General features: G+C 35.6%; 4 protein-coding genes across 4 annotated transcripts; 2 read left to right on the forward strand and 2 right to left on the reverse strand.

Annotated features, from left to right (window-relative positions):
- The first annotated feature begins 734 nt into the window (after positions 1 to 734).
- On the forward strand, positions 735 to 2,493 carry LOC114729461 (transcription factor MYB98). The gene is made up of 3 exons (XM_028916460.1): positions 735 to 961; positions 1,093 to 1,219; positions 1,924 to 2,493. Exons 1-3 carry the CDS (start codon positions 735 to 737, stop codon positions 2,491 to 2,493), a joined length of 924 nt encoding a protein of 307 aa, XP_028772293.1.
- Positions 2,494 to 6,264: 3,771 nt separating this feature from the next.
- LOC114729456 (phosphoenolpyruvate/phosphate translocator 2, chloroplastic) lies at positions 6,265 to 10,444 on the reverse strand. Its single transcript, XM_028916449.1, has 9 exons — positions 9,774 to 10,444; positions 9,327 to 9,449; positions 9,078 to 9,230; positions 8,211 to 8,296; positions 7,983 to 8,067; positions 7,678 to 7,797; positions 7,469 to 7,546; positions 6,796 to 6,925; positions 6,265 to 6,644 (listed from the first exon to the last, which is right to left on the reverse strand). The coding sequence occupies exons 1-9, from the start codon at positions 10,149 to 10,151 to the stop codon at positions 6,574 to 6,576; spliced, it is 1,224 nt and encodes a 407-aa protein (XP_028772282.1). The 5' UTR covers positions 10,152 to 10,444; the 3' UTR covers positions 6,265 to 6,573.
- Positions 10,445 to 14,893: 4,449 nt separating this feature from the next.
- Positions 14,894 to 18,697, forward strand: LOC114729467 (uncharacterized). Its single transcript, XM_028916465.1, has 9 exons — positions 14,894 to 15,110; positions 15,777 to 16,112; positions 16,268 to 16,301; positions 16,484 to 16,678; positions 16,977 to 17,066; positions 17,367 to 17,432; positions 17,514 to 17,605; positions 17,690 to 17,737; positions 18,156 to 18,697. Exons 2-9 carry the CDS (start codon positions 15,778 to 15,780, stop codon positions 18,265 to 18,267), a joined length of 972 nt encoding a protein of 323 aa, XP_028772298.1. The 5' UTR covers positions 14,894 to 15,110; position 15,777; the 3' UTR covers positions 18,268 to 18,697.
- Positions 18,698 to 18,977: 280 nt separating this feature from the next.
- LOC114729468 (glutaredoxin-C6-like) lies at positions 18,978 to 19,740 on the reverse strand. Its single transcript, XM_028916466.1, has 2 exons — positions 19,608 to 19,740; positions 18,978 to 19,355 (listed from the first exon to the last, which is right to left on the reverse strand). Exons 1-2 carry the CDS (start codon positions 19,723 to 19,725, stop codon positions 19,273 to 19,275), a joined length of 201 nt encoding a protein of 66 aa, XP_028772299.1. The 5' UTR covers positions 19,726 to 19,740; the 3' UTR covers positions 18,978 to 19,272.
- Positions 19,741 to 20,433: the final 693 nt, after the last annotated feature.

Here is a 20,433-nt window from a genome sequence, read left to right on the forward strand (position 1 = left end):
TATAAGAGAAAAAATTGTGAAAATGGTAAATGGTAAAACTGCAATAAAATTTCCCCATTCACCAAAGTAAGATCCGCTTTTTCACCTCTGGCTAGTGAGAGCAGAAGCTCAACAGTCACACCAACTGTGAATCCGAGCCGTAGGATAATGATCATCTCGACACGTGTCACACGAGTGTCACCCTAAAATTTTCACCCAAGTCCTACAGTAGTCCATAAATACCCTCCACCCTCTTAGCTTTTTCCTCACAATTTCTCCTACAGTCTCTCTTTCTCTCTCTTATTCACTGAGCTTGTTCCTTCCTTGATCTGTGCTGCTGCTGCATGGATTTCGAGCCAAACTTTCATGAGAGTTTCTCTCTGCTTTCTGGGCTTTTCCCAGAAAATCCCCCAAAGTCTCAACCATTTTCAGTCGCATTGTCACACATTCAACCTCCTTCCCAGGATAATCCGCCACTGTTTCCCACCGACCAAAATTCCCACCACCATTTTCATCACTACCCTCCTCAGCTGGATCTGAACCGGTCAAACCCAAACCCGATCTTTCCGAAGGGGGCTCCATCTTCTTCCTTCAATATTCCTTACTCTCATCCCACTACTGTTCCTTTCGATTCTGCCTACCCAAATGAGCCCTTCAAAATCGACGCCTTACATGCTTGCCACCCTGGTGGTCGGGCCTTCTGGGATTTCTCGCACAAGCTATCTCTTCCATCCGATTCAGCCTTGAACCCCCAGATGGGCCCCTCCCTGTCACCATTATACCATCAAGCTTATGGATCACCGTTCAAACCTAAGCTTCAGGACGAGCTCTTTTTGTTTTTCCCTGAGAATAATCGATGGCAGGACGAAGGTCGCTCTGATCACAGGGACGATGACAGGAACAAGAAGCTGCAGATGCGTAAAGGTGGTATTCTAAAGAATACCAATATCATCAAAGGCCAGTGGACACCAGAAGAGGACAGGTATGGCTAAAGATTACAACTTTTTTCTTCCTTTATTTCCTTATGTTGCTGTCCAATCTTCCATAGGTGTTTGACTAAATCACTTCCATCTTTTGGGGGAAAATGTGTTGTTCGATTCAATTTTTTCGCAGAATGTTGGTGCAATTGGTGGAGCGATTTGGGATGAAAAAATGGTCACAAGTTGCAAAGGCTTTGAATGGAAGGGTGGGAAAGCAGTGTAGGGAGAGGTGGCACAACCATCTGCGTCCGGACATTAGGGTTCCTCCTCATCCTACTTCCTTCCATCATATGCATATTACACACACACACACACAGAAGACCTTTTTCCAACAGAAATTTTATCCTCTCCATATTTTTTCTCGGCAAACATTATAAGACAAGAAGAATATATAATTAATGAAATGCATATATGGATATTTAATTATTAATTAGTTCAAAGTTTTATAACGGAAACTTGACAAGTGTTCTGATAGGTATGGTAAATACGACGTCTCCTTTCTTATCATTCTTATTCTAACAAGCTCGGAAGCATGAAATATGTGAATGCTCGCCTGTATATAATTGCAAAATTTGTCCAGTTTTGTTTCATAGCGAGTCTGATCATGTGAAGAGGATCAATTTTGATTGTGTTTTAGCTAGGTTTTTGTTGTGTACTAATGAAATAGTTTGTTTTATGCCAAGCCGAAAGTTAAAACTACCTAGCTAACGCGGTTTGTAATGTCTGCTTATACATGCTCTCATGCACGTTACTCTTGGACATTGGCCGGCTTGAGCTTTGAACATGTTCAATTATATATTACAAAAAAAAAAACACATATAAATGTCTTAACTAACGTTTGATTGTAGAGTCTTAAATCCATATCTGAACACGAAGTTCAGTGAAGTATTCATTAATTGACGTGTGAGTGATAATTACTATAGTAACAGTTTAATCTGATACAAAACTAATATGAATATTGCAGAAGGAGGCATGGACGGAGGAAGAAGACATGATCCTGATCGAAGCCCACAGGGAAGTAGGAAACAAGTGGGCAGAAATCGCTCGCAGGCTTCCGGGAAGAACAGAGAACACCATCAAGAACCACTGGAACGCCACGAAGCGTCGCCAGAACGCCAAGAAACACAGAAACAAGGGATCCACATCGAGGCCTTCACTTCTTCAGGAATACATCAAGCAAGTCACTTCAGGCCAAGGAACCTCAAAGCAGCCGAAGATCAAACAAGAACAAGCCGACGAGGAGGAGGAGGAGTTCGTTTACTATAACAACAATCATCATATGAACAACGTTATAGTTCGCTACGAGAGCGCCTCGGACGATGACGACACCAGCTCTGGAGAATGGGAGGTGGAGATGTATGAGGCGGAGGAGGGAGACGCCGGCGGCGATGAGGATGATCAGGAAGAGGAAGAGAAGACGGCGTATGAGAACAGTAAGGATAATGCGGCGGAGATGAACGTGTTTGTGCGAGAGGAGGGCATGAAGAAAGAGATGGATCTGATGGAGATGATCTGTGGTCCCAGCAAGTACTAATCAGGGCGCTGAATATTCTGTATCTCTGTCGTTATCTTTGTTTTTAGATGTTTCCGAGGGCGGCGCAGGTTTCTGGAGCAGAAGGGCAATGACGAGGATGTAAATATTATTAAAATCATCAGCTATAATCCCCTTTGAGAAAGAACAAGTTCTTTTCTTTTCTTTTTAGTTATTATGTGGGTGTGACGTCCTCTTATCTGTTGTCAGCTTGTGAGTTTGTGACTATTTTAATGTTATAATCATTATTATAATATATGTTTTGCGCGTTAGTTTCTTCTTTTTTGATCTATCAAGCCTGTCCCCTTCACTCTCTCGGCTTTCTCACGTCTTTTTGACTATGACGATTATCACATAAAGACAGACCGACATCCTAGGGCTCGTATATAGTCATTTATGGAAATTTTAGACTGAAGTTCATCATTGGAGAAATGAAATCGCAGAAACATGAATAAACTTATATATATATATATATATATATAAACTCAGATACGGTTTGAGCGGCAATGTAATACTGAAGAGAGTTGAAACCTGTCCTTTTACTGTATATAAATGAAATGGCGAAGTCATAACAAAAAGAGAGAGAGAAGGAAATGGCGGCAAAAAATTAAGACAATAATGTTCTCAATATATATACATATATATATATATATAGGGAATGGGAGATACTGTATTTTGTAGCATTTCTTTTTGCCTGGGCACTTAATTAACTCATAGTAGATTTGTCTAGCAGTTTGGACGAATTTCGTTTCAAAATTTTCAATTTCTCTTGGTTGGTTTTTGTTTTTGACCAGATGATGCTCTACCCTTGGCACCTTGATTAACTTACATGTATAGAAAACCATAATTCATTTGTAGAAATTGTTTGAAATGAATTATTCATGAAAATATGACGACAGAGCACATTTAATTCAGTGGTTATCTTATTTTTTTTTTTAATATTACAAATTCTTTTATATTTTTTCTGTTGACAAATATCACTATCTCATTTGATTTATTTTCCAAGATGTCCTATAAATTATATCGAAGTACATCCTCCTGCTAAACTTTTGTTCCAGGAAAGCTCACAATTACGCAAGAAAAAGTCATCTCACATTATGGCCAAAAAAAAAATCTCATATTAATTCGATGGAAAAAGAAACAAAAACTATTTGATATATAGTTCTTTTTGTTATTTTGACATCTCGCCTCATTCACCTATTCAAAATAAACAAATGGCATTTCATGAAAAATTACTATCTCCAATCCTAATTATAAGACTTTGTTTGTAGTCTATAAATAAGATTTTATAAATAGAACCGAAGGTAGTAGTATAATATCAATTCTGTAGAAGTCTAGCGCTACATTCATGTGTCAGTAACTATTAGTTACATGTAACATGTTCAGCTTATATGGATTTCCTTTATTTCCTTTGCTTTACACTATAAAGTGATTTGTATGGTCAAGGAATGTGATGAGAGAAGATGGAAGAGTTTAACTTTGGCCCCAGAATAAAATGAAGAATCAGTTTCAGAGTCAAGTGGTTTCCTACGAGTCAAAGAGTTATGTTATGGCATATGCTTCAAGTTTCCAGGTTTAATTTCAGCTATATATATATATATATATATATATATATTGTGCCAAGTGACAAAATTCAAGTCACATGCTTTTATATCTCTTGTTGTACAAATTGGTGCTTCTATGAATGTGATTTTCTCTGTATTGCTGACATGGGGTAAGGTTTTTGGACAACTCCAGGGAGAGGGTGATCATGATAATTAATGAGGAAAATAAATAAATTATTCTTTGTACTACTCAAAGGCATATTTTCAATCAAATTGAACAATAATTAATAATCAAAGTGTTGATCTACATAGACATTTAGTCTATTGAAATGGAAAATCCCGGTTTTAGATGCTCGAGAAGTTAGCTCATTATGCTGGCGGGCTCTAAATTTCATAAAACCAATAATGTGGTCAAAAGAACATAGACTTTTCCCTTAAATGATACTCCTCCGATTCTTAATATAGGACCCAATTCTTGAATTGGTTTTTATCTTAAATATAAGACCCATTTTTCATATTTATCAATTTTCTCTAAATTACCTTTATAAATACTCCCTCAACCATAATCAAGTAGAAGAGGGAGAGGGGATATTAAGAAAGATGATTATAGTGTTTTAGGAAAAATGTGTCACTTTTCTTATAATTAGCTAATTTACCTAACTTCTTTAATCTAATTAAATTAGTTAAACAGGTCTTATATTAAGGACCGGATGAATATATATTATTCATTTATATATATTCATTTACACACGCACGTACAGCACTTTCTTTTCTGTGTATATATGTTAATTTCTCTTTGACTGAAGAGATGTAAGAAACATAACGTCAACACACATCCACATGAAAATTTCTTCATGACTTGTTCCCCCCCATGATGTGGGCCTTTCATCTTGCGCAGAATCAGATGCACTTATTTATATATATATAATTCAATGTCTGATGAGAAAAAAATATCAATAGATTAAACAAACACCGGGAAGAACATGTTTTGTCAATTTAATTAGTCTAGCTTACCTAAACCAAATTTTTTTCATGTACGGGTCAGTATGGGTAAAGGTAAGTATTGGTGCTTTGTGTTAGAGATCGGAGTAGTAAATGTTGAAGGGCTCAGGAATTTAATTTTAATTTTAATTTAGAGGCAACACGCATGTGCGGAGTGTGGTCGATATCCCCTGGTAAAAATATTTTTCCCCTGCGCACTATTTTTTTTCCCCCTGGTAAAAATATATGCATTGTTATTTCAATAAAGGGAACACGTGTAAATTAAATAGAGATTAAATCGAGGTAGTCAGATTATCCTTTATTTAATAAATCTCATTAAAACTAATTTTACTTAATTTTTAAAAAAAATACTTAAATAAGAAAGAAACATGTTTATAAAAAGTTAAAAACCAAAACAATTTTTAGTTGTTTTCTTGTTTTGTTTTTGTTTTTGTATTTCATATTTTTTTGCTCGCGAAAATTAGTAAACCCTTTCTTTTCTGTTTGATGACCTTTTTTATTTTAATTTGAGGAATTTTCACCCTGTGACCCATTATATTTATTTTTAAATGTAATTTCTTAGAACATCAAAACAACTTTTTTTTTGTTTCTAAAACTTATTTTAAAAGACAACTTCATGAAATTGTTTTGGGGGGGGGGGCAGCCCCTTATTTTGTCCTCAATCTAACTTATAGTGTACATATTAGATAGGCCTCGTCTGACAGAGCGGTAAAAATCCTCTATAAATACATTTCACATAATTGAGATAAAATTTCTCTTAAATGCTTATCTCGTATTTCATCCCAAACACCCCTTATTTATAAACTGTTCCAAACGGCTTTTAATAAAAAAGAATTTAAAAGATGTTTGGAAGTGAACCAAATTATGATTTCAAAAGTGTTTTTACGGTTTACGAAGTAAATATATGAAAGAATTTGATTCGTTTTACAGAAAAATACTTCTTAGAAGCGCTTTTATGCATTCCCAAACACCCCCTAAGTATTTGCTAAATCAGGAATGAGGAATCAGTCTAAAATTGTAAATTCCACACAGATGGATCTCGTTTGCCCTTTCCGACACTCGCATCAAACAAGAAGAGGGGTCCACAGCCCACTAGCTCTATACTCGTTGCTTTTGTCTTTTGACCCCAAGAATCTCATATCTTGTTTATAAGAGGTTTTTTTTTTTTTTTTTGCAAGCTCTAGAATTAGTGCATATTCAAATAATCAAACATCACAAGAGGAAAAAAAAATAAAATAAAAGTATAAAATTAACTAATAAATAAGCCGAGTGCAATTACCCATTCTACTTAAAAATCCACACATAACAAATACAGAAGTAGTAAGCTTTTGAACCTAAAAAGAACCCCTACATCAAGTTCACGTACACGTGCAAGGCGGCAATCCAAGGCTTCAAAATTTGCATGCAATCACGAACAAGCTTCTTCCCATGCTGTGTTCAAGAATGAACAATGCATATATAAATTGACAAAGCACTGGAGCAGCATCTTCCTTGCCTTTAAGGCATTACTTAACTTTTCTCTCTCGCTCTCGAAAATCTATGCCGCCTTCGGCTTTATCCGCTTAGTCCTCGAATAGAAGAATACGCCACCAAGTGCCACAGCAGTTCCTGCATTAACACCCATCAATACAAACACATTACAGGTTCTCTATCTAACCGGCCATTTCTATACTAGCGTCCTGAGATTACAAGTGGAATTGAACCCGTAACTTCCAGCTTACAGGGGGTATTTGTTCCCCTAGACTAACCAGAGACTTACCAATGGTGTTGGCCAGCGAGACAGGAGTCTGAAAGAAGATAATTGAGGATGCTATGACAACCACGCGCTTCACACAATTCCCGACTGAGTGCGTCACTGGGGATACCATCTGTAATATCCCATAAGAAACCTGCCACCAAAGTTTCAAAAGTTGCATCACTGTATCAGGGCACATGAAATCACACCTACATATCACATGTGTGTGTGTTTGTGAACACCCAATATACATTATGCTCATAACTTTTTGGTGTCGCGACGTTTCTGGAAATAATGTCCTGTTGGAGGTTGATATGGGATCAAGGGAGAAAACCTAGATCCATGTTGTATAATGATACAAGTTTTCAGGATCACATGAAGTTTGGCATCTAATTAATGCCTGGAAGCTATAGGGAACAGATATTTTTTCTGTTCGTAAATGGATTTGAGAACTTTTCTGTGACTGTAACACCAAAAATTTAAGTGCAAAGTGGTTTCTGCTGGGGAACAAGGTAGAGTGGAAACTACACTTGCATAACAAATAGAAGAGACTTCGGGAACAAAATAGATGGACTTGGAAAAATAGAACGCACTGCTCAGCATGTGACAGTGGAAAGAGCAGGAAGACCCGAGAATCAAGATCTCATAGAATAAACTAGAAAGAGCCTTAAAACAAGATATTTTTGAAGGGCCTCACCTGTTGGTACGCATGGAAGCAGAACCCAGCCAGCACCAATTTCACACATAGCTCTCTAATATTCAATCCTTGGCTTGCCTAGAGCAGAGTGAACACAACACTATGTTATTTGGAAAGTAGTCTTCCTTAAGCTTAAGTGCTTGGAAGGGAAAAGTAAAAACAGTGAAACTGAATATAGCGGGGTGAACAGAAATTCAAGTTGCTCTTACAGCAGATTGCAGGAACGAAGGTGTAAACTTAAACCCTTCCATAGAAATGGCAAATGGGATTGCCAGAATGAAGGAAATTATTGATATAACTGAGTAGAGGTTTATGTTGTCCAAGCTTTCCTGACAAGAGCGGATTCTGGTTATTAGCAACACTGTGAAACAGCTCCATAATAAGATGAATTTGTGGCCTCCCGAGAAAAATATCATGAATGGAAATAACAAAATCTTTTTGACAAAATAGCGCCCCCCCCCCCCAAAAAAAAGAAAAAGAATAAGCGCTACCAGACTAAATAGAAAGTCTTTACCTCTTCATTGACCATAAGTTTTTTGCTCAACACATTCCGTGATTGGTTGATAAGGTTAGATGCCATAGCACTACCGAAACCAATCCTGTTTCGAGAAGAAACATAATAATCAAGATTTGCTTGAATAACTTTTTAATTAATATTTTTGAGATGCGATACCCCTAGCAGAATCATTCAACATTCTCCCTAAAGAAACCTCCAGGATACAACTTTAGTTTGACCATTTACCAATTGAAAGAGACTTCAGTCATTGATGCCAGTGCCACTCCACCAACTATTGGCACGAGGGAAGAAACCACCCTAAAAGTAGGTTGCTGTGTGAATAGAGGACTGGAATAAAGTCAGCTGATTAAAGCCATAAAATTTCCAAGAACTGATTCAATATAAGTCCAGACAGCATCAATTATTGTAGCACGCAGCAGAAAGAAGAACACAACTATGGTTTTGCATGAATATCAGCGGAAACATATACTCATGCAGTACGTCTAACTTATAATGGTAACATAGAGCCAATAACTAAATAGCCCAAACCATTAGGGAAAAATTTGCAAGTAATTTTGTGTTCACATCCATTTATAAAAAATAACCTTAACAACTCATGAGAAGTTAAAAATTACGATATGTTACATATAAAGTGGAAGGGGGTGCACAAGCACCAGTAGATAGCCTTTCAGGCCGCAGGTCATGATTTTGTATCACCATACACAACTTTTGACAACGTTGTTCATTCATTACAACTCTGTTCACTCCATAGCCATAATTATCTGCAGAGGAGTGAGAACCACCAAGTATTCACTGTTCAGAATTGAAAAAACCATGGCATTGGGCAGAAGCTTTTTGGAGTTATTCTCAATTCATTCATCAATGGCCTCAATTTGTAAACTAGAACTCCCAAGACAACGCATAGACAGGAGAAAGCTAGATGAATGCCCCAGTGAAGGGGAAGAAGAAACAGAACGCAACCATTCGTGCTCCACAATAATTTTTCATGGTAGAAGAGGTAATTCTGACACGACAAGTACAAGCACGAAGTGGTCTATCCTATCAGAGCATCAAGGAAAACACAACTAGGAAACAAAAATTCACCAACATTACCTCCCCAAGAAAAAGAGAAGAAAGAACAACTGTAAAGAGAGGCTCCAAAGCTTTGATTGTGTGAGTGAAAGACACAGCAACCTTTCCAAAGCTAATGTTGGTCAAAAGGTTACCTACTGTGTGAGCCACAGCCAGCGGAAAGATTGCTACAAGCTGAGAATAAAGATGTAATTGTACATGACTAAGAGTAAGCAGTATGGAAGCAAAGTAATTCCCACTGGAAAGACTAATCCATTTTCATTCAAGTACCTGTGCCCGACTAATCTTTGGTTTGGGGTAGAGATTAAAAGTCCAGATCAAAGTAATCATCAGCGCAGTGTAACCAAACTGAAATGCTGTCACTGTCGCTGGAAATGGATATACTTTTAGAACCTAATAAACAATCAGCGCATTGTCATTGAGAACAAGAAAAATAGTCGCAAGTAAGGAACCAGAATTCCTTTCAAGAACTAATGTGTGTGCGTATTTAGAATTTCAAGATTTAGAGTCTAAACTTTCTTTATTTCCCTCCCATCAGAAGATTTTCATTCATGGTCTGCCCCGATAATTGCGGATGTGATGTTAAAATGAAGCAGAAATTGAGAGTCTGTTCATAGCATAGAGCATATGAAGATTCCACACCAAAGAGGAAGCCCAGGCGTAACGAATGAAAAGCTTAAATCAGACAGTAAAACACAAATGATGAAGACGAAGTACCTGTTTGTTGTAGACGTTGAAGTAAATGTTCAAAACATACCAAACTCCGAACATGGCCCCAAGCTGTAGCGTCCGAATCAAAGTATTGGGTTTGCTGGGCTCATGACTGTTAGCTTCAGGAACCAAAGCAGCTGTGACCTTAAAGGTTACATTTTTTCGACTTGGAACGAGAAATGAAGCTGATTTTTGAGCTCCAACACACAAATAAGAAGGTGGGCAAGAGGCTTTCCCACATGGAAGTCCAGAGAAAGAATGGGAATTTGTGGTGGCTAAAGAAGACAATGCGTGCGAGAGTTGAGGAAGCTTAGTTATGGCGTTTCGAGACGAAGGTGATATTGTTGGAGTCATAGAAGACAGTGACACCGAAATATTCAGCATTTTTTGGGTTCAGCAGTGTCAATGAAAAGAGGGAAGAACAGAGGAAGAAAACATAAATCACTGCATGAGGAGTGAAGACAAGAAGCTGCGAGAAGAAAAGGGTAAAACGACTTCGTTGAACCACCGACCAGCTCCGCTCAAGATGGAGAATGAACCAAGCAGAGGAACATCAGAGAAAATGAAATACTCCACAAAGCTGCCGGACGTTTATTAGAAGCCGAAGATTGTCAATTCAGGAGATGAAAAGGGCAAATGAGCTAAAGAGCCATTTTTCACTTTTCAGCAGCGAATTAGCGAGCTCCTAGCCCCACGGTTAAGCATGGCCGTATTCTGCAGTTGAAATCTTGAATACGCATGGAATATATATAATATTAAAACTCGGTTCATGAATCATGAACCAGAATAAAAGGGTGTTTCCACGTTCTTAAAACCGCGATTTCAGAAAAATTTTTTTTCACAAACCGAAATAATCTTCTCTTCATATTTATTTTATAATCTGTAAAAATATTTCTGAAACTTATTTTGATTTCTAATCAAACACCTCTAGAGTTATAAACCACCTTGGCAGGCAGGAGCCAGACGGTTCTTTTTCGCATAAATGTTCATCGACGAGACATACGAACTATTAAAAAAATAATATTGGTGTTATGCGTGGGGAGTAGCGATATCAATTATCTTCGAGTTCAATTTTAGCATAGAAGTCAAATTGCTATTATAATATATTACATAAATTTATACTCCTCCGGTCCTATTATAAGACATAATTTGATTTTTATTTGGTCCTAATTATAAGACCCAATCCATTTTGTCTCTTATATTTATGCATTTTTTTCCAAGATAATCCTTCTAATAATGATAGTTTTAGCCAATATACTTAATTAGCAAGAATATTTTAGGAATGACAACACTTATTTATTATAAATAACCAACTTAACTTACTTCCTTAATTTCCTCAAATAAGTCAATTGGGTCTTATAATTAGGACCGGAGGAGTATCTTTTTACAGATATATAAATTTATACTCTTCCGGTTCTTAATGTAAGATTTATTTAATTAATTTAATTAGATTAAAAAAGTTACATATATTAGTTAATTATAATAAATATAAGATATTTTTATTAAATTATCATAATTATCTTCTTTAATATTCCTATTCTTTTTTCTATTTGATTATGAATGAGTGAGTATCAATAGGTGTAATTTAGAAAAAAATCAACTTCACAATTAGTTCCTGAATTAAAGATAAGAGAAGTATTTTATATTTATATCATCTTGACATTGAAATGAAGATTAATTTTTTTAATTCAACATAAACAATAATATATAGAACATCTCATAAGTGGACCAGGTTTTATTCTTTTAAGGGCTTGTTTGGAATTACCATTGGGTTCTTCAAAAACAGTTTTTTAATTATAATTTACAGAATACAAAACAAATATATGGAAAGAATTATGAATAATGTCATATAAAACTTATGAATAAAATAACTTATTAAATTTTTTATCCTCCCTCCCAGACACTATATTTTTGAAAACTATTCTCATTTAATAATTTTTGAGTGACGTGAGAGTAGAAGAAAGAGACTGGGAATTGAAGCAATCCCAAAGATGAGGCCGACAAGAGAGGAAGGCGTGGGGTGGGTCATTCGTACAAGAAATGGGGTACTTGGGAGGGACATGACAAAACCGATGGGGTTAGAATTTGAGGCTCTCGTTCTGCGCTTTCCCCGTCAGTGATTGGACCACCCCCTCGCTCGGATCACACCATCTCGTCATTTCCGTGCCGTGTGCTTCAATTAACTCCAATGCATGGATGGAGTTTTCTTATCATTTATTCCCTTCCAATAGTGTGTGTTTTTATTTAAAATAAAAAAGTAGTACTCCTGTGTGTTTCGAAAAATATCTATACGAACATTAAAAACATTACTATTTGAAATATTTTTAATTTAACCAGACTTCAATTAAACAAGCTTATTTTCAGCCGTTGTCACTCTTCTTTGGTTATATGGCACAACATATAATTGAAGACAGGTTATGCCTGGTTTGAAAAAAAAAATTACACTGGCTGGATATGAGTTGAATTTATTGAGTTTATTGCCAAATTTTGAAAGCTGTTTTCACTTTGTTAATTAGGGTGTAATTAAAAAAAATCATAACAAATACTACGTCCATTTTAATATAAAAACTAGTTGGTTAGTTTAAATAAATTAAAAAAAGTAATTAAGTTACTTATTTGTAATAAGTATCTGTTGTTTTTTTTAAAATATCTTTACTGATTACGTGTATTAGTTAAAACTATCATGTAATGAATCATTTAACATGTATAGTTATTATAAAGACCATCTTATAAAAATAAATAAATATGAGAGATAAAATGAACAACAAATTAAAAGGCAAATACACACACGTTGCTTTCCCCGATTTATAATTGCATGTCTTTCTGGTATTTCCTGGCTATTGCTAGGGATATGAGATTATAAATTGTTTGAACCGGACAACTTAAAAATCCACTTTGACCAAAAAAAAGTGAAGTCACGCTGTGCTCGACGCAGACACGCGGGGAGTAAAGATCATGTGAATACGTAGTATCTCGAGGGGCCACAGTCCCTGCGCGTGATCTACCCATCTAAACACCTGCTTATTCCATGATTAACGAAATTAGTTGAGATTAATTATTTTTTAAAAAATATTAACACTATCCCCAACAAAAATTACTAATGAGAAGAGTTTTATTAAATATAAATTTTTATAATTAGTCAGGATACCATGTGAGGAAAATTAATCCCCCGACAAATCATATTATCTTTTGAAACGCACTATAATCTTTATGATAAGAACCTGCGGAGTAGAGTATTATTAGACTGAAAAAAAAGAAACATAACTACTAAAAAATCTCAACAATAAGATAGCACCTTCTAATAACAAGTTACGGTGTAAAAAAGACGCCTACTCATTTATTATCAAAACTTTTTTATAATTTTTTTGTTTAGACCTTACAATAATTCTGTTTGTCATTATTTAGGGAGTGTTTGGCAATATGAAAATCATGGTTTCAGAAGCACTTTTCTGCAAAACGAGACAAACTCCTTTACATATTTACTTCATAAACCGTAAAAGCACTTCTGAAACCATGGTTTGGTTTCTATCTAAACACCCCTTTAGTCATACTAGTTTTCTCAAATGAGATATGAAAGAGTACGTTAGTACAAATGATGATTTCATAATCATGAGTTTTTAAGTCTTACCAGCCTACCAATACCCCAGAGGCTGGCCCAGGACCCTCTGAAAACATCCATGCTGTCGCATTTCATGATCATTAGACTTGTTAGTCAATGGTTCGGCCAGCCAGATGGTGTTAATGGGCCAAGCCATGCCAGAAAAATAGCCCATGACCTGTATCCGGCCCAATTATATGCTTTTTCCCCTATTCATAAACACAATATATACAACCTGTTTACTGAAGCGTTTAGGGGATGAAAAGTTAGCTTCGGGGCATGATAAGCTGGCTTATAAATTGGGAAGCTGTTTGTTATAATTTTTAACCAATCTGATCTGTACATCAAAAATTACTTTTTTAAGTACGATTGTAAAAGTATTTAAAATTTACTTATAATTTATGCAAAAGCAATTTTTTGGGACTAAAAGACATTTTACTTTTATGTTTATATTGTTTTTATGCTTCTTTCTATGTTTAGTTGTTTGTTTTTAATTTCCTGTTAAGTGAAAATAACTTTTAACATTTTTATAGTATTTTTAATTTTTAATATTATTTTCATTTTATATTTACAGAAATTATGTTGAGTATATTATCCAATTAATTATGTAATATTATTTGGTTCAAAAAGTTTCACATTACTGTGATTTCTAATTTAAATATATTTTATTCATTAAATATAATTTTTTTCTTATTATAATAATTTAAAATTATTATATATTGTAAATTTATATTTTAAATCATTGTTCATTATTTAATAAAAGTCATACTTATTTTAGTCATTCTAGAAACTAAACTTATTTATTCAATCGTAATTCAAACAATTTTTTTATTTTACAAACTAATCTTTATAAAAGTCAACCCAAATAGAATTCATATTTTCCAATCTCACTTTCCTAAAAGTTATATTAAAAATAAGTTATTTTTTCCGCTAATAATCCAAATTGTCTTTGGCTCTTTGCATTAGAATTAGCAAGAGCTTAGGTCTCTCTCGGATTCAAATTTTTGTTGAGAAAAATATTTACATTTACTATCTCAAATAGAATTGTCTGAAATAAGAAGATTTTTATGTTTGCCAATAAAAAATTAGCAATATTTTTAAACAAATTTATTTTTTTTCGAATTGAGAAGTTGTTATAAATAATGATAATTTCTAAGAAAGAAAATTATTTTTTGTCGCAACAGAGCGAAATATCATTATCAACTGAATACAGGATAACAACAAAGTAAAAAAAAAAAAAAAAAAAAAAAAAAAGAAGATTTATTTGACAAAAAAAAAAGGCGGTAAACCGCAAAACCTGCAACGTGGCAGATTTTAACGAGCTCAGAGGCACTGATGAGGCCTTAAAATTGATGGCGTGGATCAGTGAAACACGAGGACGACACCGCAACAGAGCCTCGGCAATAAGCAAACGTGGAAATGCGGCATGAGTTTAACATGAATTCAATAGTCAAAATCCTTAATTCCACTATTTACAGATAAATCCTTCAATATTTATTTTCTCAAAAATTCCCCGAAATTGTCGCAATTCATCTTTCCCGTTCCTTAGCCGGACGGTAAGGTTGCAGGGAAGACAAAGCCAGGAGTCGCTGCTTCTCATTCATTTATCTATCTGCAACAGTTCAAAAGCTTGATTCCTATTTTTTTCCCATCTCCGGTAGGCGATTACCGTCTCATTGGCGCCAACCTGTTTCGTGACGTTTGGTTGTTCCCCACCGCTTCCACAGTTCACATATTTCTATCAGGTTTTCACCCGCATTTAATTTCGTTAGGGCTCATTGAAATGTTTGATTGTTTCTGCTTCCAACGATTATCTTTTGGCGTGTCATTGAAATCAAGGTTGCTTGTTGCATGAGTTTGATGATGCTGGTGGAAAATCAACTATTGTTTGCCCCGTGGGTGTATCTTCATTTCACTTGATGATATTGTAGAGTTTTACGGAATGTTTGGAAGAAGAGATACCGTTAATAAAATTCACATCCTTTCTGGATGTAAATGTAGCCGGCTCTACTCCATTGGTTTCATTCGGGATGCATAATCATTAAATGAGCATACTTTAATTTGGGACTTTCATTTGGAGTTGCATAATGGAGAAAGTTTATCAATTAATTACTAGACAAAATTACTGAACGGGTGTCTGCATGCAGAGTCCTCTCTGCAAATGTATTGTCATGTTACAATTTACTGCGCTCATTTCGGGAAGCGTAACACACTCGTTAGAATTTCTTCATGCACTAATTAGGATCTGCATACTTAATTACTCACTATCAGCGTGTAAGAGAACCATATTATTGGTTGCCATTTTTTTATATTTGTCATGAAATATACTTTGGGTGCCGAGGGTCTGTTAATTCTTAGCTTCAGTGCTAAGTCTAAAATTATTTTAATATGAGGCCGCGGTCCTATTGCAGGATGCAGCTGCGGAATACCGCACATGTGACCAACATTAGTTATTGGTTAAACTGGAGGGTCTTACTGTGTTCAGCTTCAGTTTTGCTTCCTATGATTATTGCATTGTTGATCATATGGAAGCGTGAAGGTTCAAGGCATTTGGCCCCTGCAAAAGGAGATAACCAGCAGGACAGGAACCGGATTTTATGCGGTGATGAAGCATGGAAACCATGCCTAAAAGGAATTCACCCTGTCTGTTTGCTAGTTTATCGGGTTGCTGCATTCGTTTTGCTTTTAGTGACATTAGTGGCTAAAATTCTCTCTAATGGTGGTACCATTTATTTATACTACACTCAGTAAGTCGTTCTGGGATATTGATTAAGCATTATGATTAAAGTCAAAATTCACTTATGATGCTTTTAACATTATTCTTGCTTTGGAAAATATGCTTTCCATTTCTATCCGAAATTAATGCTAACTTTTGCTTATAGTTGTCATGGGTTTCTTGCAGGTGGACCTTTACTCTAGTTACCGTTTATTTTGGGGTACATCTCTAGCTTTCTTCTTATAAGTATTCAGTTCAATCAGAAACAAAGTTGACCTTTGATGAATACGTATTGCATACATTGTATATATAGCTCATGATGCTAGGGCAAAAGCTTTCACAGAAAGCATAATTTCTTCAGTCTCAACATACTTGAATCTTACAGTTTGTACTTTTTTGTAGTGTGCATCTATGCTCTCTGTGTATGGGTGTCATCAGTTTCAAAAATCAAGAAGCAGCACCTTTAATTTTAGTTTTGCTGGAACAGATGCAGAGCAAGGGTCAAGCGCACCTCTCTTGCATCAGAATTCTACAAATCTATCACATGAAAATCGATTCATAGGCATTTTGAGTTATATTATGGAAGTTCTATTCCAGGTAGCTTGATTGCTTTGCTTTCCCTCATATTTGCTTGTTATTTCATATTGTCTATGTCTGTACTTCCTATACCTTTTAAGTGCGGCCTCATCTTTTATCCTTTCTTCCATCTCTTTCATTTTATCTCATCGTCGTCATCATCATCTTCTTCTTCATCTGCGAGTTAGAAGCATGCTTTTGCCTAGCTTGTTCAATTTATATGCTTAATTTTCTAAAATTATGCGCTCACCTTCCAAGTGCATGGATATTTCATTTAGTTTTCATTTATTTTTCTGCCTTTAACTATATATCTAAACAGACAAATGCAGGTGCAGTGATGCTTACAGATAGCGTATACTGGTGTGTTATATTCCCATTTCTTACCATCAGGGATTACGATTTAAGTTTTGTGAGTACTAAACCTTAAAGAGTGCTTTTACTCTTATACTTTCGTTGCTTTTGGTTTGCAATAGTGATTAATTGTTTGTTTTTATAAGTGTTTCATAAAGAATGTAGCAGGTCTTCAAACATAAAAAAACTAAAAGCATAATAATTTTTTTGAAGTTTTTTGTGGACAAAGATACCTGCAGTCAAATGTAGCATAACGGCATTTTATATATGTATCCGTTATTCTCCATTTTCAAGATTCATGTGATCATTTTGTTACTTGCCCTTGATGATTCAATCTGATCAATCTTCTCTCGTGTAGATGACGGTGAATATGCATACACTGAATGTTGTTTTGCTTCTTGGAGACACAGCTTTGAATTGCCTGGTGAATATTTTCAAAGCCTTTTCTCTCCTTGATTGGTATAATTGCTTAAGGCTGATGCTAAGTGTAACCTCCACCTTTCAGCAACTGCCCTGGTTTCGGATCTCTTTCTTTGTGCTATGGACTGGTGCTTTCGTCATTTTTCAGTGGATTCTTCATGCTTTTGTGTCAATTTGGTAACCTTCACTATCCTTCTTCGTGTCAGAGCCTCGAACACATTTAGGTATTTAAGGACAATATTGACAATCTTCTTGTTGCAGGTGGCCATATCCATTTCTTGATTTGTCATTACCCTACGCTCCATTGTGGTATGGGATCTCACTCGTTTCTTGAACATTTGCATATTGTCAATTCAAACGATATAACGTTACTAGTGCAAAGCAAGGTTATAGTACCTCTAGATATTGGCATATTTATTACCCAGTTGACAACCAGAGTTCCCCTTTTGCATGATGGCTGTACAGATTCAATATCTTAATATCTATCTCACTGGTACTTTTGGGCAAAAGGGTACTGCCTTATCATTAAGGTTTATTGTCAATGGCCATGTAAATTATTTTCTTTTTTGGGGGAAAAAAAAGTTGAAAGTGAAAACTTTGATTAGAACCAGTGATGAATTAACCTAAACAAAGGAACATTATCCAACAGAATTTCCAGTTTCTCTACTTCCCTTTTGTATTATAATCTTTACAATGCCTAATCCTATTGGTTTCTGGTGAATGGCAGGTACTTTGTGATGGCATTGATGCATATTCCATGTTATGGCATGTTTGTACTCATTGTTGATTTGAAACATTATTTTCTGTCAAAACGGTTCCCTTCCTCTCATCAATGCTAAGGATTGAGATTTTGAGAGTGTTTCTATGTTGAGCGCCTATAAAAGCACCTGCGGTTTGAGCTGTAGCAAAACTGAATTCAGCTTTCGTCACTGCGGAGTGCATGGCTGGGCTCTTTTACATACTCTTATACAACAAAGGATCATATAATCAAACAAATTGCCGCAATTGAGTCAATGTAATAATTGAAGCTTCCAAGAACTGAATTCAAAGGTTCTAGCAGAGCAACTAAGCAGACATTGAAGTTGAACATAATCCGGGGGAAAAAAATTGGATGATCCGCTTATTTTTTCTACTACTCCTCTTTCTTTATCGTCTCATTATAGTTGTCATTAGACTGAGAATAGGATGAACATGGGTACTTGTGAGAATTTGAAATATGTACGATGTTAAGAAAAAAAATATTTATTGCTATAATTTTTTTTTTTTGGGCAGCTGGGAAGCTAACCTAGCCGAGCATAGAAGTTGGTTTTTTCCTTAGAAAATACTATTTCATTTATATTTGACACTTCCCATTTTTCATAAATGACTGTTTCAGTTAAATCAGGAGAGGGAGCAAGAGTTTCAAGCTAAAGGATTAAATTGAAACCTCTTTCCCACCGAGCACATCTTTTTTTTACCTACAAAGTAGGTAAATAGTTTCAAAATCAGCGTTCGAAGGATCAACCTGAAATGCAATAATCAGAATTTGAATTACGAGACTTCGCATCTATTGCCAAGGATGACTCGGGGACTTGATATCCTTTGGTTTTTACTTCTTTCAGCAATCGTCTCACTGACACTCATCAGAATTTAAATATAAATACGATATTGCAGCGACTACAATAATAAAGTAAAGTCTAGAGTTTCAAGAGTTATATGAAACCCAAAGTACCAGAGTTTCAAGAGTTATATAAAACCCAAAGTACCACACAGCTGTTATATGTAACCCAAAGCACCAGACAGTGGAGCCTGTTCTTTATTATACAAGTTAACTGATCAGCTACATAATAGCTATGTTGCTCCTTTCAAGTAGAAGAAGCAGCAGCAAGAGCCCCAGCCGAAGTTAGCAACGATACCAACTTCCCTTGATTGTGCAATGCAGTTGTGGCTTCATAAAAGTAGCAAATTAACATTAACGATTATATGAAATCAAATTTAATATCATTAAACTTGTGTTTGCTTGAGCTAGGATCTTGTTAAATTAATGTCAGAGGAAGTTTGAAGAGAAAAGGATAGGGATGTGAGTCTTCACATTTGCCTTTCTTTATTCCTCTTTCTTTAAACTTCCTTTAAAATGTCTTAGAGGATCTGTTACAGAGTTTATTATCTATAAAGGAAGAAAAGAAAATTTTAATCTTACAATCACAGCCACCGATGTGGTTTCCTCCAATAAACACATTTGGCACTGTTCGTTGACCTGTCCACTCAGCTAATGCAGATTGAATCTCACTTCCATCACCTGCACCACGGCCAACCATTCTTATGAGCCGATTACCAGAACTGAACGGATAAAAAGGACAGCGCTTTTGAAGACTTGTAACAGCTATAGTTGAAAGCACAATAAATCCTCGTCATATTTATGTGTGAAAAGCAACGCTGAAAGTCACCTTCACAAGGCAAACTAGAATGCTTCTAACAAAAAGCAGGATTAAGACAGTTTACCCAATCATTCAGGGTCTAAAGTTGCTAGGGGTTCAAACGTGCAGAAATTATCCAGGTGCAACTAGCAATGTTGCTGTAACATGAGGAATCAAATATTTTATCTTAAGGGTTTGCACCTCTCAATGAATCCCCTCGATGACTCTTTTTGTCAAACAGGTATGCATTGCATAAAAACCATGATTACATGTTCTGTGGTTCTTCAACACCAACCTGATTTTTCATGAGGTAATTTCTTCAATGGAGAACTGCTAAACAGATTTTGGAAGAAGTGTGCACACAACCCTATTTTGTGGGCCTTGCCAAATGAACATCACAGATGCTAGATGAATTGAAGGAATGCATTCAACAGCGCTAGAAAGACAATAAATCCTTGAAAATATCGTGTATATTGGAACAGTTTGTGAGATTCAATGTCTTACACTGGAGACAATTACATAAGCTAATAAACAAGAAGCCTTCTTTCAATGCTCAAGATAATTGATTTGAATGACTTGAACCTCGACATGGGGCTTAATAGATAAAGA

This window comes from Neltuma alba, unplaced genomic scaffold, assembly GCF_004799145.2.
Source record: "Neltuma alba isolate B1F8T4 unplaced genomic scaffold, ASM479914v2 tig00012638_pilon, whole genome shotgun sequence".
Classification (NCBI taxonomy): domain Eukaryota; kingdom Viridiplantae; phylum Streptophyta; class Magnoliopsida; order Fabales; family Fabaceae; genus Neltuma; species Neltuma alba.

What these genes read in the sequence shown, in the direction of transcription:
- LOC114729461 (XM_028916460.1), top strand. Translation starts at nt 735, where the DNA reads ATGGGCCCCTCCCTGTCACCATTATACCATCAAGCTTATGGATCACCG. An exon ending in TGGACACCAGAAGAGGACAG is followed by an intron (nt 962 to 1,092) that starts GTATGGCTAAAG and finishes ATTTTTTCGCAG; the next exon opens with AATGTTGGTGCAATTGGTGG. An exon ending in ATCTGCGTCCGGACATTAGG is followed by an intron (nt 1,220 to 1,923) that starts GTTCCTCCTCAT and finishes TGAATATTGCAG; the next exon opens with AAGGAGGCATGGACGGAGGA.
- LOC114729456 (XM_028916449.1), bottom strand. Translation starts at nt 10,151, where the DNA reads ATGCTGAATATTTCGGTGTCACTGTCTTCTATGACTCCAACAATATCA. An exon ending in CTTCTCTTTTTCTTGGGGAG is followed by an intron (nt 8,297 to 9,077) that starts GTAATGTTGGTG and finishes CTATTCACACAG; the next exon opens with CAACCTACTTTTAGGGTGGT. An exon ending in CTCGCTGGCCAACACCATTG is followed by an intron (nt 6,645 to 6,795) that starts GTAAGTCTCTGG and finishes GTGTTAATGCAG; the next exon opens with GAACTGCTGTGGCACTTGGT.
- LOC114729467 (XM_028916465.1), top strand. Translation starts at nt 15,778, where the DNA reads ATGCAGCTGCGGAATACCGCACATGTGACCAACATTAGTTATTGGTTA. An exon ending in ATTTATTTATACTACACTCA is followed by an intron (nt 16,113 to 16,267) that starts GTAAGTCGTTCT and finishes GGTTTCTTGCAG; the next exon opens with GTGGACCTTTACTCTAGTTA. An exon ending in TTATGGAAGTTCTATTCCAG is followed by an intron (nt 16,679 to 16,976) that starts GTAGCTTGATTG and finishes ATATCTAAACAG; the next exon opens with ACAAATGCAGGTGCAGTGAT.
- LOC114729468 (XM_028916466.1), bottom strand. Translation starts at nt 19,725, where the DNA reads ATGGTTGGCCGTGGTGCAGGTGATGGAAGTGAGATTCAATCTGCATTA. An exon ending in CCACATCGGTGGCTGTGATT is followed by an intron (nt 19,356 to 19,607) that starts GTAAGATTAAAA and finishes ACTTTTATGAAG; the next exon opens with CCACAACTGCATTGCACAAT.